The sequence below is a fragment of the Ovis aries genome, chromosome 19, assembly GCF_016772045.2.
Source record: "Ovis aries strain OAR_USU_Benz2616 breed Rambouillet chromosome 19, ARS-UI_Ramb_v3.0, whole genome shotgun sequence".
In the NCBI taxonomy this organism is placed as follows: domain Eukaryota; kingdom Metazoa; phylum Chordata; class Mammalia; order Artiodactyla; family Bovidae; genus Ovis; species Ovis aries.
In genome coordinates this window covers 11,488,787-11,505,717 of record NC_056072.1, presented here as the reverse complement: position 1 = coordinate 11,505,717, position 16,931 = coordinate 11,488,787, and the positions used below count along the sequence as shown (strand labels likewise).

The following is a 16,931-nucleotide window of genomic DNA, read 5'->3' as shown; positions in this document are numbered from 1 at the left end:
ATGATGAGTATGGTGGACTGTGTGATTGTGTGTGTGGCTATATCTGTGTAGCTGTGCACTGCTTTGCATCCCAGACTCAGTTTGTCTTCATCAGGCATCACCCTATGTACATGGGCAGAGCTCTTGGCATCGTACACCCCTCCTATTAGCACTGCAGCCTCTCTGCATTCCCCGTATAGCCACCTCATTGTGACTAGCCTGGGCAGACTGATGAGGCTGCAAGGTCAACCCAGGAGTCCCTGAGCTCAGAGGCCCCTCTTTGCCACCTTCCCACAGGAGAAGATGCTATATAGTGGAGTGAGTGGGGCTGGATGAAGGGGTGCCTATGGACCTGCTGGGTGCTACGGGAGCAAGGGCTGGGGGCAGACCAAAAGCCTCAGAAACAAAAGGGCCTCAAATGAAGCTCAGAGAAGGAGGTATCTGCTTAGGTTTCCCAGCAGCCTGGAGGGCCACTATTATCAAGACCCCCTTTGGGACCAAGGTCTGTGTTCCGGAAGCCATGTAGGCAGCCAAGGGACTTATCTCTGCGTGACCGCCGACAGGGCCGCAGTCTGGCTCCAGGACAGGATGAATGTCGTCTGCTCATGGTGTTTTCCAGAACTGGAGGGTGGAGCTCCCACAGGCTTCCGACCCTGTGTCCCCACTCCCATCTGTGCCATGCGTGTGCACCCCCAGATGCCCCAGTTGGGTGGGGGTGGGGGAGGGGAGTGCAAGCAGAGGGCAAGGGGATGTCCCTCTCAGCTGACCTCAGCCTCGGGAGGGACAGTGGGATCCCCTAGCTGAGCTGAGGCGGCGCTCTCCTCTGGAAGGTAGTGGGAACAACCTTCTCTCTGTCCTCTTTCTTGAGCCCCCCACACATAGCCACCAGTTGAGGACATTCCATAGGAGCCTTCTCCTCCACTGGGCCTCCCCTGGGGCTGAAGGGGAACTGCTGCCCCTAAGGCAGGGGGGTGGAGAGACTTGGAACAAAGGTGAGGGAAGGTCACATCAGACATTACCCAGTGCTGATGGCGGAATAGACGTTCAGAGAGGGAAGGAAGTTGCCTAAAATCGTGGAGGGGGGAAGTGTTAGCATGGGGCTATGTTCCCACTGGAGGAGGTGACTAGGGAGGGATAGAGGCTGAGGCCTGGGGAAGTGGTCCAGAAGATTCTGTAGGTCCTGTGTGCATCTGGAGCAGGCTGGCTGGGGGGTAGGGAGTGGGGTCATGGATAAAGTGGGGGAACCTATCTGGGGTTGGGCATCTGGGTTGAGATAAGAAAAGCCTGTAGGCCTAGGCACAGGCCCCTCACACTGGACACGCATGGCTTTGGAAGCCTCCACTCTGCTAGAGCGGGATAACGATTGCTGAAAAGCCACAGAATTTTCATTTGGGGGACAGCAGGGAGGGGAGGTGGTCTCTTGGCTCTGAGTAGTGCTGGCTGCTGGGCTCCATGGGGCTTGGCTTGAGACTTGCACTTAGACGCTCCTTTCACCGTTAGTTACACTGATGGGTCATTATGGTGGTGCGGGGTCCCTCTTTGATCACAGTTGGCACAGGGCCTGCTTGGGATGAGGGATGCTATGAAACTAGGCCTGGCGCCCCTTTGGTGTCTCCCGCTTGGGTCTGGTGGGATGAAGGACACCGTCTCTGTGGGAGCCCACGCCCCAGGCCAGCCTGCATCTCTGAAAGGAGCCGGGTGGGAGGGGGCCAGGCAGTTAGGGTTCCTCTACTGTGGGGCCTCAGGCCAGGTGCTGCCTCAGCCTCGGAAAGGCCTGCACTATGCCTTTGGGCTGCTCTACCCTGAGAGGTCCCAGACCCAGGCCACTCAGAGATGGGGTAGACAGGGAGGGATGAGGCATCTCAGCAGGCCTAGCCTGGACCCAATACACGATTCCAAAGCCAGTAGACTTGGGAGGCTGTTGGGCTCATGATACTCATGGTACTCTGGGATCCATTTCCACTTGTGTTTACCCCTCTTCTTTCCTGCTCTGCCTGATCTTTTGGTCCTAGCTTCCTTCTGGTCACTCTGACCCCTAGGTGTGATAGCGAGGAGCCTACTAAGTCTTTTGGAGCCAGGCCATTTTCTAGGGGTCTGGTCACCCAGGAACCATGTGTTCTTTGTCCACTCAGCTGTGGGTTGCAGGTCATTACATATAAAGTATGGCCTTGAACAGGTGGGTGTCCTAAGGTTTGCACAGCCTCAGCTGGAGTCGGAGATGCCTGAAGGCGGGGCTCCTGAATCAGGTTGGGGCAAAGGTGATGGAGGGAGAAGTGAATAGAGAGCTGAGGATGAGGCTGCTGAAAAAGGAGCCGGCATGGGGCCTGGAGCAGCAGGTATCCTAGAGGAGGTGGCATCTTACCAGCTCTGTCCCCTAGGCCTACAGGATGACAAGGACCTACAGGCACTGCTGAAGGGCGGCCAGCTCTTGAAGGTGAAGTCCAGCTCATGGCGGAGAGAACGCTTCTACAAGCTGCAAGAGGACTGCAAGACCATCTGGCAGGAGTCCCGCAAGGTCATGAGGACCCCGGAATCCCAGCTGTGTGAGTGCCCCGGGCTGCGCGGGGAGGGGCAGGGTGCTGCTCCTGCGCTCTGATGGGGGAACCGACACTGGCTGGGGTGCGGTGGGGCGGGGCTGGAGGTCAATCGTGGACCACGACCAAAGGTAGGGAAACTGAGGCCTGGCCTGGCGGGGCAGCGGTCAGTCATGCAACCAGGATATCAGGTATGGGGAATCTGAGATGGCCAGGCTCAGGGAAGGGAGTCAGTTAGATCACTGATAGGGAAACTGAGGCCTAGTCTGGGCTTGAGAGGGCAGTCATGGACCACAGATGGAGATGCTCCTGCTTTTTCAAAGTCGGGATACACAGCCATAGCCACAGATGAGCAACGTCAGGCTCCCAAGTAAGGAGGGAATGGAACTATGTTACCAGCACGCACAGGTATCCACCCAGACATTTGTGGGAGGGAGGGAAGTTGGGCGGATGGATCAGGACTCAGGTGTGGTAAGGCCCAAAGTCCAAGGGCAGATAAGGCCCTTCCGGGTATTGGTGGACAGGATGAGAGGTGGGGCCACAGGAGGCAGCTCCTCCCTGGGCTGGAGCCAGGACAGGCAGGTTGGGGTGGAGCACGGCTGGGACTTGCATAGAGAGGCTTTGGCTGGGCAGCTCCCTCGAGGCTGTGGGCCTGAGGGCTTTCTGGAAGCTTCAGAAAAGGTCTAGGAATTCAGAGCTCAAGCCTGTAGATGGAGAGTGCCTCCTGCAAGGTCTTAGAAAGCAAGTTCTGCCAACACAGAATGCCCCAAACATTTTGCAAAATGAGAGGTTCCCTCTGCACCTTTCAGTTCAGTTCAGTTCAGTCGCTCAGTCGTGTCCGACTCTTTGCGACCCCATGAATCGCAGCACGCCAGGCCTCCCTGTCCATCACCAACTCCCGGAGTTCACTCAGACTCACGCCCATTGAGTCGGTGATGCCATCCAGCCATCTCATCCTCTGTCGTCCTCTTCTCCTCCTGCCCCCAATCCCTCCTAGCATCAGAGTCTTTTCCAATGAGTCAACTCTTCGCATGAGGTGGCTAAAGTACTGGAGTTTCAGCTTTAGCATCATTCCTTCCAAGGAAATCCCAAGGCTCATCTCCTTCAGAATGGACTGGTTGGATCTCCTTGCAGTCCAAGGGACTCTCAAGAGTCTTCTCCAACACCACAGTTCAAAAGCATCAACTCTTCGGCACTCAGCCTTCTTCACAGTCCAACTCTCACATCCATACATGACTACTGGAAAACCCATAGCCTTGACTAGATGGACCTTTGTTGGCAAAGTAATGTCTCTGCTTTTGAATATGCTATCTAGGTTGGTCATAACTTTTCTTCCAAGGAGTAAGCGTCTTTTAATTTCATGGCTGCAGTCACCATCTGCAGTGATTTTGGAGCCCCCCAAAATAAAGTCTGACACTGCGTCCACTGTTTCCCCATCTATTTCCCATGAAGTGATGGGACCAGATGCCATGATCTTCGTTTTCTGAATGTTGAGCTTTAAGCCAACTTTTTCACTCCACTTTCACTTTCATCAAGAGGCTTTTAGTTTCTCTTCACTTTCTGCCATAAGGGTGGTGTCATCTGCATATCTGAGGTTATTGATATTTCTCCCGGCAATCTTGGTGGGAAAAGTTTAGACCAAAGCTAACCAAAAGAACTTTCTATGATAATGGACATGTTCTGTATCTGTGCTGTCCAGTATGTCAGCTACTAGCCACCTGTGGCCCTCGAGCACTTGAACCATGGCTACTGTACTTAAGGAGCTGAATCCCTAATTTCACTGAATTTTAACTAATTTATATGTGAATAGCCACATGTGGCTGGTAGTACAGAAAGATCACTGCAGCTGGAGTTCTCTCACAGTCCAAGTCCCTGGAAATTCATCACCCAATCACCTGCCCTTGGCTGTGGAGGGGGTGCAGGCTGGGTGAGCCCACTAAGCAGGTCTCTGGGGAATGAGACCAGACAGAGGCTCAGGTGGGAGGAGGAAAGGGAGGGTCCGCCAGGCCCCAGGACACTGGATAGAATCCTGAAAAGGTGTGACCTGCAGGCCCGCAGCAGGGTCAGATGGAGGGAGCCTGGCTGGGTCCTGGGAGCTGTGTGCCTGGGAGGTCTGAGCAGGTGAGGGCAGGGTCGGAGGGGATGGAGCCAGAAGGGCTCTCAGAAAATGACACTGTACACATGTTGGTCACAAAGATAGTAGTGACCCAGCCCTTGCCTCTGTCTGTGGCTCCAGCCAGGCTCCTTCACAGACCTCTGCCCTGATACGGGGTTTCCTGTTAGATGCTGGCAGTTGGCGGCACCGTGGGAACGGGGCATCATACTCTTCAAGCCCTGGGGACTCCTGGAAGCCCATCTCCCAGCCAGGACATGTGCATGGTTCCCAGTGTGTGCCAAGCACTTGGCGGGGGTAGGTGGGGGGCAGACGGAGGAGTAGGCGAGCTGGGCCTTGCTAGACCTGGGCCGGTGAGATGGCGACCTTGTACCGGGACAGCTGTGGGCAGAAGGGCAGGAGGGAGTTCCCAGGCCAGAGACCCAGCATGAGCAGAGGTGCAGGGATACGAACGCGGAAGGGCTGTGGGTGAAGGGCCTGCATCCTGACAGGGAGGGCCACAGGGGCGATAGCCTGGGGTTGGGCATCAGGTGCACTCAGGTGAGGAGTGTCTGAGACACAGAGACAGCTCTGGGCTGGGCATGCCTGTCATCTGCTTCCCTCTTCCCAGTGAGCAGTGAGCCTGCGCTCCCCCCACCCCGGGGAAACTGAGGCCAGGAGCAGCAGGGTTGGGGGCAGTCTCCCAGTGCTCTGTGTCTCTGCTTCCTGCTCCCCAAGTCTCCACTGCCTCCCTGATCCCGACCCCACTAGCCTCCCTCCGCTTTGGTTACCGCAGGCAGACAAGGGTTATCAGTCAGGAAGGCATCTGGACTTTCTCTCTGGAGTGGGTGGGGAGCTGGCCCCCACCAGCCAGGCTTCCTGTTTTCACTCCCAGTCTGGGGCAGCTGCAGCCAGTGTGGGGCCTGGCAGGGCTGGGGAGGCTGCAGGGAGGGATTAAACAGGGATATCCTCTGCACCCCAGACAGCCCAGGGTCTGTGTGTCTCACACCTCAGAGCCTGCTGCCCGGAATGGCATATGCCTCACACATGGGGCCTGCAGGTGACCGGGAGGCCCTTGGGCACTCACCAGGAAGGACAGGCAGGCTGTTGGCCAGAGCTGGTCTCAAACCAGGCAAGATGGATGTGGATGGCTCAGGATGGTGTTGGGGCAGGGGCAGACCTGGCTCCAGATGATGGGAGGCCCAGCACGAGCCCAGCTGTAGGGACTGGCTCCCAGCCAGGTCAGGAGGGCACCTTGGGGTTGAAGCGGGGCAAGCAGGGCCTTGCTGCTCCCTGAAGCTAGGAAAGCTGGGCTGCCCCAGGAGGGCCCCCTGCTGTCCCCAAGGATAGAATGGTGTCGTCTCAGATCCCCAGGGGCACCCTCCAGTCCACCTCTCGGGATCCTGGAGCGCCAGCCCTCCCCAGGGACTCCCTGAGATCAGGAGCCACAGATGCATGCAGGCAAGGCCCTGGCTGCCCCCCGACACAAGCACTTTTCCCTGTCATTGGACCTCCATCTCCACACCCCAGGGCCAGGGCTGACTGAGGGTGGCTCCAGGCTCCTGAGTGGTCAGAAGAGCCTGGAGGCTCTCATGGCTGTCTTGGAGGGAGGGAAAGGGCCCAAAGTCAAGTACACCAGGAAAGCATGTGGCCACCCCTCTGTCACAGGCCCCAAGCTCCAGAGCAGCCTCTCCCAGTCACTGTCTGAGAGCCCTGCCCCGCCCCGATCCTCTCCCAGGGGCCCCACTTCCTCCTAGCACAGAAACAGGGGGCCTGGGACCATAGGAGCCCTTCCCGCCCTAAAGTCAACCTCCCTCTCCCCGGGCATTTCCACTCTGCCTGCGGGAGCTGTGTCCCCCTTTCCTCCTCCATGCCAGCCTCTTTCTGTCCTCACTCTGACCATCCTCCTGCCCCTCACGGCTTTCTCTGTGCCCCCGCCCCCTTCCCGCAGTCTCCATCGAGGACATCCAGGAGGTGCGGATGGGGCACCGCACAGAGGGCCTGGAGAAGTTTGCTCGGGATGTGCCTGAGAACCGCTGCTTCTCCATCGTCTTCAAGGACCAGCGCAGTACTCTAGACCTCATTGCCCCATCACCAGCCGATGCCCAGCACTGGGTGCAGGGCCTGAGCAAGATTATCCACCACTCGGGCTCCATGGACCAGCGGCAGAAGCTGCGACAGTATCCTTTTGAGGGCAGTGGACCCAGATCCAGCCTGCGGCTACTGGCTATGGTTGTCCCCAGGGCAGCCTCGGTATGGAAGACACCTGGCTTGGGCCATCATAACCAACATACCATAGACTGGGTGGCTTAAACAACAGAAAATAATTTGCTCACAGTTCTGGAGGCTGGAAATCCAAGATCAGGGTGCTCAGCAGAGGCAGGTTCTGGTGGGAGCTCTCTTCCTGGCTTGTAGATGGCTGTCTTCTGTCTTAACACGGAGGGGGCAGGTGGGGGGTGGGTTGGATGGGGGGGAGGCAGGAAGAGAGAGTGAGCACGACCTCTGGTGTCTTCTTATATGGGCACTGATCCCATCATGAGGGCCCCACTCATGGTCTTATCTAAGTCTCTCAAGGTCCTGTCTCCAAATACATCACATTGAGAGAACACAATTGGGGGAAGCAGAGAAGGTACTTAGGCCCTCTTTTGTCTACTCTGACCCAAGGGCCAGACAGCAGGCAGCTCCGCGATGTCCCCTGTCCCCTCGTTGTGACCAGCATAGAGCTGAGAGACTGGGGAGGCTGAGGGGAGCTGCCTGCTTCAATGGGAGACCTAATCTTGGACTTTAAAAAAAATATGTATCTTTTTTAAAAACAGTCTTAGTTTTCTTTTTCTTTTTAAATGTTATCTATTAAAGATTTTTTTTTCGGTCATGCTGTTCAAACCTGAACCCCCTGCACTGGAAGCTGACTTTTAACCACTGAACCACAAGGGAAGTCCCCTAGTCTTAGACATTTTAACGCTTCCTAGAGTTACTGCATTTTTTTTTTTTTTCCTCTGGGAGTTTGGGAGGCCATGGTCCACTCCCACTTACCCCGATCCCCTGTGCCATTCTTTGGGGAGTGATCAAGTTCTCCCAGGCCTGGTATGCAGGCCAGCCAGGGGGCTAGAAACAAATTCACTTCAAAACCCAGGTGCACAATGCCCTAGTCTATGGCTCAAAAAGATCAGGCTTCTGGTGTATAGGATTAGGGTGGAACCAGTACCAACTCCTTTTTTTATGACAGATTTATTGAGAGAGAATTCACTTACCACATAAGTCATCCAGTAAAAGTGTACAAGTCCATGCTTTTTAGTGTGTTCACAGTTACGCAACCCATCACCCAATGAATTTTAGGATGTCCTCATCATCCTAAGAAGAAACCCATCCTCTTTAGCAGTTCCCATTTCCCCACAACCCCCAAGGCCTAGACAACCACTAATCTGCTTTCTGTCTCACCAATCTATTGATACTCTGTCTTTCTGGACATATTAGATAAATGGAATTCTACAGTCTTTTGTGAATGGCTTCTTTCACTTAGCATAATGTTACGGAGACACACTAGTGGCTCAGCGGTAAAAAAAATCTGCCTGCCAACACGGGAGACATGGGTTCAATCGCTGGGTCGGGAATTTAGATCCTCTGGAAGAGAAAATGGCAACCCACTCCGGTATTCTTGCCTGGAAAATCCCATGGACAGAGGAGCCTAGTGGGCTTACATAGTCCATGGGGCTGCAATGTAGCGGGTAAACAACAGGGTTTGTCCATGTCATAGCCTGTATCGGTACTTTATTCCTTCTGTGTCCCTAATATTCCATTGTCTGGCTAGTCCACATTTTATTTATCCGATCAGCAGGTGATGGCCATTTGTTTCTGCTTCTCTGAATAATGCTGCTCCGAACATTCGTGTGTAAGTTTTTGTGTGGACATACGTTCTCATTTCTCTTGGATGCATACCTAGAATTTCTGAGTCTTGTGGTAACTATATATTTAGACTTCTGAACAACTACCTAATTTCCAGAGAGGAAATTTATACTCCCACCAGCAGTGTATGAGGGTTCTGACTTTTCACATCTTCACTAATCCTTGTTGTCTGCCTTTTTTTATGACAGCTATCCTGTAGCATTTCACTGTGGTTTTGATTTGCATTTCCTTGGTAGCTAATGGGCTGAACATCTTTATATGTGGTTACTGGACATTTGTATATCTCTTTGGAGAAACAGCTATTCAGCAGATCCTTTGCCCATTTGTTGTTCTTTTTAATGGGTCTATTTAATTTTAAATTATGGTAATATATGCATAACATAAAATTCGCTGTTTTAAGCATTTTCAGGTGAACAGTTCAGTAGTGTTAAGTACATTCACACTGTTCAGCCATCTCCAGAACTCTTCATCTTGTAAAACTGAAACTCTGTACCCAGTGAACAGTAGCTCCTCATTCCAGCCTCCCCCAGCCTTTGGCAACCGCTGCTGTGCTTTCTGTCTCCATGAACCTGCTTACTCTAGGTTCCTCATATAAGTGGACTCAGACAGTATCTGTCATTTTGCCATTGGCTTATTTCACTTAGCACAATGTCCTCAAGTTTCTTGCATGTTGTCACACACGTTAGAATTTCCATCCTTTTGATATGAACAATGTTCCATTGTGTGTGTGCACCACACTTGATCCATTCGCCCACACATGGACACTTGGGTTGCTTCCACTTTGTGTCTGTTGTGAATAATGCTGCTGTGAACATGGGTGTACGAGTATCTGAGACCTTGTTTTCAATTCTTTGGGGTACATACCCAGGAGTGGAATGTAAGGTCATCTGGTAATCCTATTTTCAGCTTTTTGAGGACCCACTCTACTGTTTTCCATAGCAAGTACCACTTTACGTCTTCACCAACAGGGCTCAAGGCTTCCGATTTCTCCACATCCTTACCAACTCTTGTTATTTCCTTTTTAAAATAAGTATCTTACTGTGGTTTTGATTTGCATTTCCCTTATAATTAATGATACTGACCATTTTTATGTGCTTTTGTGTATCTCCTCTGGAGACATGTTTATTCAGATCTCTGGCCTATTTTTTAATTGAGTTACCTTTCTATTATTTAGTTGTGAGAGTTTTTTTTTTTTTAATATTATAAACACAAGTCTCTTATCAGATATATGCTTTGCAATTAATTTCTACCATTCTGTGGGTTCTGTTCTTATTTTGGTGGGTTTCTCTGAATTTTTTGTTTCAGTGAGCTCTAACACATTTACCTTTCGCTTTTGCTGCCTGTGTTTTTTGTTGTCATATCTAAGAAGGCTTAGCCTAACTCAAAGTCACAAACATTTACTCATATTTTTTCTTCTAGTTTTAGTGCTTGCATTTAGGTCTCTGATCCACTCTGAGTTTGTTTCTGTAAATTCTGTGTATGGTGTGATATGAAAGATCCAACTTCATATTTCTTTTGCATGTAGACATACAGTTGTTGAAAAGACTATTCTTTCTTCACTGAATTATCTTTCTACCCTTGTCAAATATCAATTGACCATAAATATGAGGGTTTACTGCATGACTCTCAATTCTACTCCATTTGTCCTTTTTTTTGGCCACGCCACGCAGGGGGGACAACAGGGATCTGAATCCATAATCCCTGCATTGGAAGCATGGAGTTCTAACCACTGGGCCATTGGGGAAGTCCTCTGTTCCATTTATCTAAATTCCATTTATCTAAATGTCTATTCTTGCACCAATAGCACAACGTTTTAGTTACTGTAACTTTGTAGGAACCTTTGAAATCCTGAAGTGTGAGTCTTCCGAATTTATTTTTTTCAAGAATGTTTTACCTATTTTAGGCACCTTGAATTTCCGTACGAATTTGAGGATGGGGTTAAGTTTCTGCAAAGTAGCCAGCATGACTGTGACAGGTATTGTGTTGAATCTGTAGATTAATCTGGAGAGTATTCCTCATTTAACAGTATCAAGTCTTCTTTCTGATCTGCAAATACGGGGTATCCTTCCATTTATCTAGATCTTTAATTTCTTTCAACAGTGATTTGTGGCTTTCAGAGTATACAGGATGCATTAAAAGAATCTGTATTTTTATTTCTTTCGATGCTGCTATAAGGAATTATTTTCTTAATCTCATTTTCTGATTACTTTACTCATTGCTACTGTATATCCAGCTCCTTTGGGGGACACATTTTGAACTCTGTCGATTCCCTTTATTGTGTGCTTTTCAGCATTTCAGGGACTTTCAAGTGTTTTTCTCAAGGCTTTGTCTGCCTGACTTTGAACTTTTTTTTCAAATAAATAATTTAATCTATTTATTTATTTTTGGTTGTGCTGGGTCTTTATTGCTGCACGGGCATTTCTCTAGTTGCAATGTGCAGGTCCTCATTGCAGTGGCTTCTCTGGTTGCTGAGCACGGACCCTAGGTTTGCAGACTCAATAGCTGTGGATCACAGGCTTAGTTGCTCTGAGGCATGTGGGATCTTCCCAGACCAGGGATTGAGCCCGTGTCTCCTGCACTGGCAGGCCAATTCTCTACCAGGGGAGCCCAATTTTGAGTTTTCCTGACAGCCCAGTTCTATGGCGCTTTTCTGATAGTCACTCCTTTTGCACAGGCTTGTGCTTGGACAATCTCATGCCCTCTGCTGCCTAGATCTTGAGGTCTTAAAAGTCACTGCAGCCTGCTGAAGAGCAGTCAGCACTGGGACCTTATGCTTGCGTGGGCCACTGTGAACTTGTATTTTTTTTAACCTGGAATTCTACCATCATGTTCTTTTATGTCAATGTATACATATCTTTACATAAAACATACATATATATATATATACAAATTTAACTATCCGGGTATGTTAGAATGAAGCTTTAAGGCCCAGAAAACCTGCCTCCTCCAGAAACTACTGACATTTGAGTTCTCCCTTTAATCTTTTCTTGCCACATTTCATTTTGTCTAATGATGCATTTGCCAAAAATAATGAAGATTAATATATGTGTCATTTTTTATGTAACATTGTCATAATTATTTCCCCGTGTTAGCATAGTCTTGGCTGTAATGACTGTACTGTTCCACTGAGTGGATGAACTATAAACTAGTGAGCCATTCTTTCACTCTCAGACGTTTCATTTGTTTTCATTCTTTTACCTCTATCAATAACACTGCCAAGGACTACGTTCATAAAACCTTGCAGTATTCGAAGTATTTCCTTATCAATGGACTCCGAGAAGTGGAATTACTGAGTCAACTGGTGAAACAGGTTGATATCTCTACATTACCTTCCTAAGGGTTGTACCAGTTTACATTGTCCAACTGATGGATGAGAGTGTCCATTTCATCTCACCCTTCTTTGCACTGGGAATATACTTTTAAGTTGCTAATTTTATCGTCTAAGAAATTGCATCTTATCTCCAAATTGTTAATCTCTTTGATTACTATCAATGTTTGTAAAAGTTTGGTTTACATCCCTTCCTCCTTTAGTTTTTAGGGTCATCATACTCTTCTTTTTAATTAATTCTTCAAATCCTTTGCTGCAAATGCTTCCTCCAGTCTGTCAGACAGATGACTTTGTTTTTTCTTTATTTGAGCCTCAGAATTTAAAAAATGTTTATATGGTGTGATTTATACTGCTGTTTCCTTTCTGATTTCTTCCAAAAACCTGCTATCATGTTTTCATTGTGCTCATGAGTTCCCGTTTTCTTGTTCTATAATTAGCTCTCTGTTCTCTGTGGCATGTAGTATGGAGCCTCTCCTCTAGTTCTCAAGTTCAAGGCTGATGGGAGAGATAGAGGGAAAGAAGTGGGGACCAAAGCACCGCAATCATGACACCATGATCCAGGCTTTGTTTTTGCATGTGATGTCCCCACCTTTGATCAGTGGCTTGAAATTTGCTGTTTCCTACTAAATAAGCCTTAAAGGCTTTAGTCAAGTGGAGTAATAATTATATATTGAAAACCAAAAGGACATACCTTGAAATGTTAACAGTAGGTACCCCTGGCTGATAGAACTATGGGGCCTTTGTTTACTTTCCTTCGTTTTCTCAACTGTCTGTAATGAACCTTTTAGAGTGAGAAAATAATTATTTTTGAAATTTTGAAAGGGTTCAAAGCCAGCAAGTAGGAAAAAGGCTCTTTCATTGGACATCATATTTCCTCCAAAAAGGCTACCAGGTCTTCCCCTGAAATGCAGATGTGCCAGCAAGCCAGGCCTGGGGGGGAGCTGGGTCTATAGGGGCCCTCAGTTCACCTGGGCCTAGGAGCTGATCCTGAGCTTGAACCATGGCTCTGGCTCGGACGTAGTGGGTACCACGGCTCCTGGGGTTCTTTCCTTACTTCTTGCCCAGCTGGATTCATTCCTGCTTGCGAAAAGCTGACAAAAACAAGGACAACAAGATGAGCTTCAAAGAGCTACAAAACTTTCTGAAGGAGCTCAACATCCAGGTGGACGACAGCTATGCCCGAAAGATCTTCAAGGTGAGGAAGCGAGGAAGCGCGGGCTGGGTCTGCCTGGCAGTGTGTCTGGAACACAGCTTGGGATCTGCTCTGAGCCCTGCCTACCTGACATCCTGGCTCTGCAGGAATGTGACCATTCTCAGACAGACTCCCTGGAGGATGAGGAGATCGAGACCTTCTACAAGATACTGACCCAGAGGAAGGAGATCGACCGCACCTTCGAGGAGGCCACGGGCTCCAAGGAGACCCTGTCGGTCGATCAGTTGGTGACCTTCTTGCAGCACCAGCAGCGGGAGGAGGAGGCGGGGCCTGCACTGGCTCTCTCCCTCATTGAGCGCTACGAACCCAGCGAGACGGGTGAGGGCCTGTGACCTGCAGTCCCGGGCCCCACACGGAGGGAAGACCCCTGCGGAGATGGCAGCCCGAGTAGGGAGCTGGAGGGCAGGGGACGCCTCAGCCATGCCCAGGGCCCCTGGGCAATATTTCCCAGCCCATGCTGGGCACAACGCTTTAAGACGTCAGATGGGGGCCCAGTCCTGGAGAAGGAGGTGATGAGGTCCTGCCCTCGGGGGGCCTCACCAAGTGGGGGACAGAAGAGGAGGAGACAAAGCTCCATGCTGGGGTATAGTCACGGTTTGGTCAAGAGACTCAAACTTACGCCCTTCCAAGAGATACCCGCATCAGCTCAGGATGGGAGGCGGGGCTGTGGGGGCCCTGCTCCCAGGGCGCTCTGACCGGCAGTCGCCCTCCCGCCTCCCGCCTCCCAGCCAAGGCGCAGCGTCAGATGACCAAGGACGGCTTTCTCATGTACCTGCTCTCGGCTGACGGCAGCGCCTTCGACCTGGCGCACCGGCGCGTCTACCAGGACATGGACCAGCCGCTCAGCCACTACCTGGTGTCGTCCTCGCACAACACCTACCTGCTGGAAGACCAGCTCACCGGTCCCAGCAGCACAGAAGCCTACATCCGGTGGGGCAGGGCAACTTGGGCGTGACGGGGCGGGGCGGGGCGTGACGGGGCGGGGCGGGGCCGGGCGTGACCTGGGCGGGACCAAGGGCCTAGCCCACACCCCACCTGCAGGGCGCTGTGCAAAGGCTGCCGCTGCCTGGAGCTCGACTGCTGGGATGGGCCCAACCAGGAGCCGATCATCTATCATGGCTACACCTTCACCTCCAAGATCCTCTTCTGCGACGTGGTCAGGGCCATCCGGGACTACGCCTTCAAGGTGGGCGCGCCCCTGGGGGTGAGGAGGAAGATACTCGGGGGCCACCGACCCCTCTTAATCTACCCCTGGGCCTCCAGGCATCCCCCTACCCCGTCATCCTGTCCTTGGAGAACCACTGCAGCCTGGAGCAGCAGCGCGTGATGGCACGACACCTGCGCGCCCTCCTGGGGCCCATGCTATTGGATCGGCCATTGGATGGGGTCGTCACCAGCCTGCCTTCCCCTGAGGTGCCCCATGGGGACCCGGTGCCCAGAGGAGAGGGCAGGGGACTGGCCGGGAGGCCAGCTGGATCTTGATCAGCTGCCTCCTCCACCCTTAGCAACTGAGGGGGAAGATCTTGCTAAAGGGGAAGAAGCTTGGCGGGCTCTTCCCTCCTGGAGGAGAAGGCGGCCCAGAGGCCACTGTGGTGTCAGACGAGGATGAGGCTGCTGAGATGGAGGACGAGGCAGTGAGGAGCCAAGTGCAGCACAAGTCCAAGGTTCGAGGGGGAGCTGTGGGGGCACGGGGGCAGCCCTGGGGCCTTCACCCATCAGCACCCTCCATCGCCCTGTGGGATGTTTGCCTTGTCCGGGTGCTCTGTGGCTGCCATTCAGACCCTCTGCCCCTCTCTCTGCTTCTGTCTGGGTTTCTGGCTCTCTCAGTGCCCGCCTGCCCCAATCTCTGAATCTAACCTGGGCCTCCCCATGGCCCCCAGGAGGACAAGCTCAGGCTAGCGAAGGAACTCTCCGACATGGTCATTTACTGCAAGAGCGTCCACTTTCGGGGCTTCCCCAGCCCTGGCACCTCTGGGCAGGCTTTCTATGAGATGTCATCCTTCTCTGAGAACCGCGCCCTCCGACTGCTCCAAGAATCAGGTGAACCTGGCCCTGCCTCCCCACCCCCTAGATTGCTGCCCATCTGTCTGACCATCTGAGCTGGCCAGGGCCAGAACTAGCTCCCACCCCTCCAGACATTTCACAGAGCCAGCACTCCACGATGTTAGGGAGAGGGCTGGGCTCACGCAGAAGGCCTCTGCTTCTGATCAACTCATACCCCGCCTCAGGAAACAGCTTTGTCCGCCACAATGTGGATCACCTGAGCAGGATCTACCCCGCTGGGTGGAGAACAGACTCCTCAAACTACAGCCCCGTGGAGATGTGGAATGGGGGCTGCCAAATCGGTATGGGCTTTCTGGGGCTTGGAGGAGCCCTGGGTGAGGGTTTCTGTCTGGAGGGCCAGGGGACTCTGGGGACCCAGGCAGAGCCAGATTCACGGATTTGTGGGCTTCAGAGCTGGTAATCTCAGTTTGGAAATAATCTGGCAGCAAATACAGCCTCTGAAATTTCATCATTAATGCACTTGTCCTTTGAATTCTGGCACCAGAAATGGAATGTAAGGTTGGTGTGGGGGGCCAGTTAGGGCAGCAGGAAGGCAGTATGCATTGGAGTGATCCTGAACCCTGCTTCTGCCTATGTGACTCTGAGCCACAGTGTACCCCAATCCAGCTGGGCTCTGGGACCCCTGAAACAACCCCCTCCCCCGACACACACACAGCCTGTGACTACTCTGTCCTGCCTGCAGTGGCCCTGAACTTCCAGACTCCTGGGTCAGAGATGGATGTATACCAGGGGCGCTTCCTGGACAATGGAGCCTGTGGGTACGTGCTGAAGCCTGCCTTCCTGCGAGACCCTAACTCCACCTTCAACTCCCGTGCCCTGGCCCAGGGCCCCTGGTGGACTCCAAAACGACTCAATGTCAGGGTATGGCCAGCCACAGGCGGGGACAGGTGCCCCGGGCCTCCTTTCCCCCTCGCTACCATCCTGAATGCTTAATTATCTCCTGCCTCTCCTCAGGTCATCTCAGGGCAGCAGCTGCCAAAAGTCAACAAGAATAAGAATTCAATCGTGGACCCCAAGGTGACAGTGGAGATCCATGGCGTGAGCCGGGACATGGCCAGCCGCCAGACCGCTGTGGTCACCAATAATGGTACGTGCTGGGCCCGGGCTGAGCCTGGCTCCCGGAGCTGATGTCCGTGCTGTTGACACGGTGCCTGCACCCCCTAGGTTTCAACCCATGGTGGGACACGGAGTTTGAGTTTGAGGTGGCTGTGCCTGAGCTTGCCCTCGTGCGCTTTGTGGTGGAGGACTACGATGCCTCCTCCAAGAACGACTTCATTGGCCAGAGCACCATCCCCTTGAAAAGCCTCAAGCAGGGTGAGTGTCTGTGAGGAAGGGGAACGACTCGGGTGGTGGGGTGGGACGGGAGGCATTTCTTGGGTGGGGGCTGGCAGTCCCTCGAAGCATCCTCCCAGAGTGAACACAACTTTCCTGGTGCACCCCTCTCCACCCATCTGCCTGCCAGGATACCGCCACATCCACCTCCTCTCCAAGAACGGAGACCAGCACCCGTCTGCCACCCTCTTTGTGAAGGTGGCCCTCCGGGACTAGGCTCGGGTCTGGTGAGGGCTGCCCTGAGCAGACTGGACCCTCTGTCTATGTCTGGGGGCCCGATGGGGGCTGTCCCAGCCACTCGCTCAGAGCCGGCAGCCCCACACTGCCTTCAGCTCCAGCCTCCTGTCTGCTGCTGCCTCTCAGGAGCCCAGGTGCTGGCCCAGTCCCTGGTGCTGCCCTCACTTCCGTTAGGGGCCACATGCAGCCCTCTGTCCATCCTCCGGCCCGGCCCTGGGTTGAGGGTTTTTATAAAAGTCGTCAAACTAA

At 52.4% G+C, this 16,931-nt stretch overlaps 1 protein-coding gene across 5 annotated transcripts in view; it reads left to right on the top strand.

Moving 5' to 3' along the window:
* The window catches only part of PLCD1 (phospholipase C delta 1), a 21,782-nt gene extending 4,851 nt beyond the window's left edge, over positions 1–16,931 (top strand). For all 5 annotated transcript variants that reach the window (XM_027958015.2, XM_060402083.1, XM_042235863.1 and 2 more), the window contains 14 exons: positions 2,358–2,522; positions 6,557–6,785; positions 12,902–13,031; positions 13,136–13,367; positions 13,778–13,979; positions 14,091–14,235; positions 14,313–14,462; positions 14,555–14,713; positions 14,930–15,089; positions 15,278–15,394; positions 15,796–15,974; positions 16,068–16,200; positions 16,278–16,427; positions 16,576–16,931. In XM_027958015.2, coding sequence (XP_027813816.1) covers positions 2,358–2,522; positions 6,557–6,785; positions 12,902–13,031; positions 13,136–13,367; positions 13,778–13,979; positions 14,091–14,235; positions 14,313–14,462; positions 14,555–14,713; positions 14,930–15,089; positions 15,278–15,394; positions 15,796–15,974; positions 16,068–16,200; positions 16,278–16,427; positions 16,576–16,661 — 2,237 coding nt within the window. In that variant the 3' untranslated portion in view covers positions 16,662–16,931. The remainder of the gene's footprint in view (positions 1–2,357; positions 2,523–6,556; positions 6,786–12,901; positions 13,032–13,135; positions 13,368–13,777; positions 13,980–14,090; positions 14,236–14,312; positions 14,463–14,554; positions 14,714–14,929; positions 15,090–15,277; positions 15,395–15,795; positions 15,975–16,067; positions 16,201–16,277; positions 16,428–16,575) is intronic.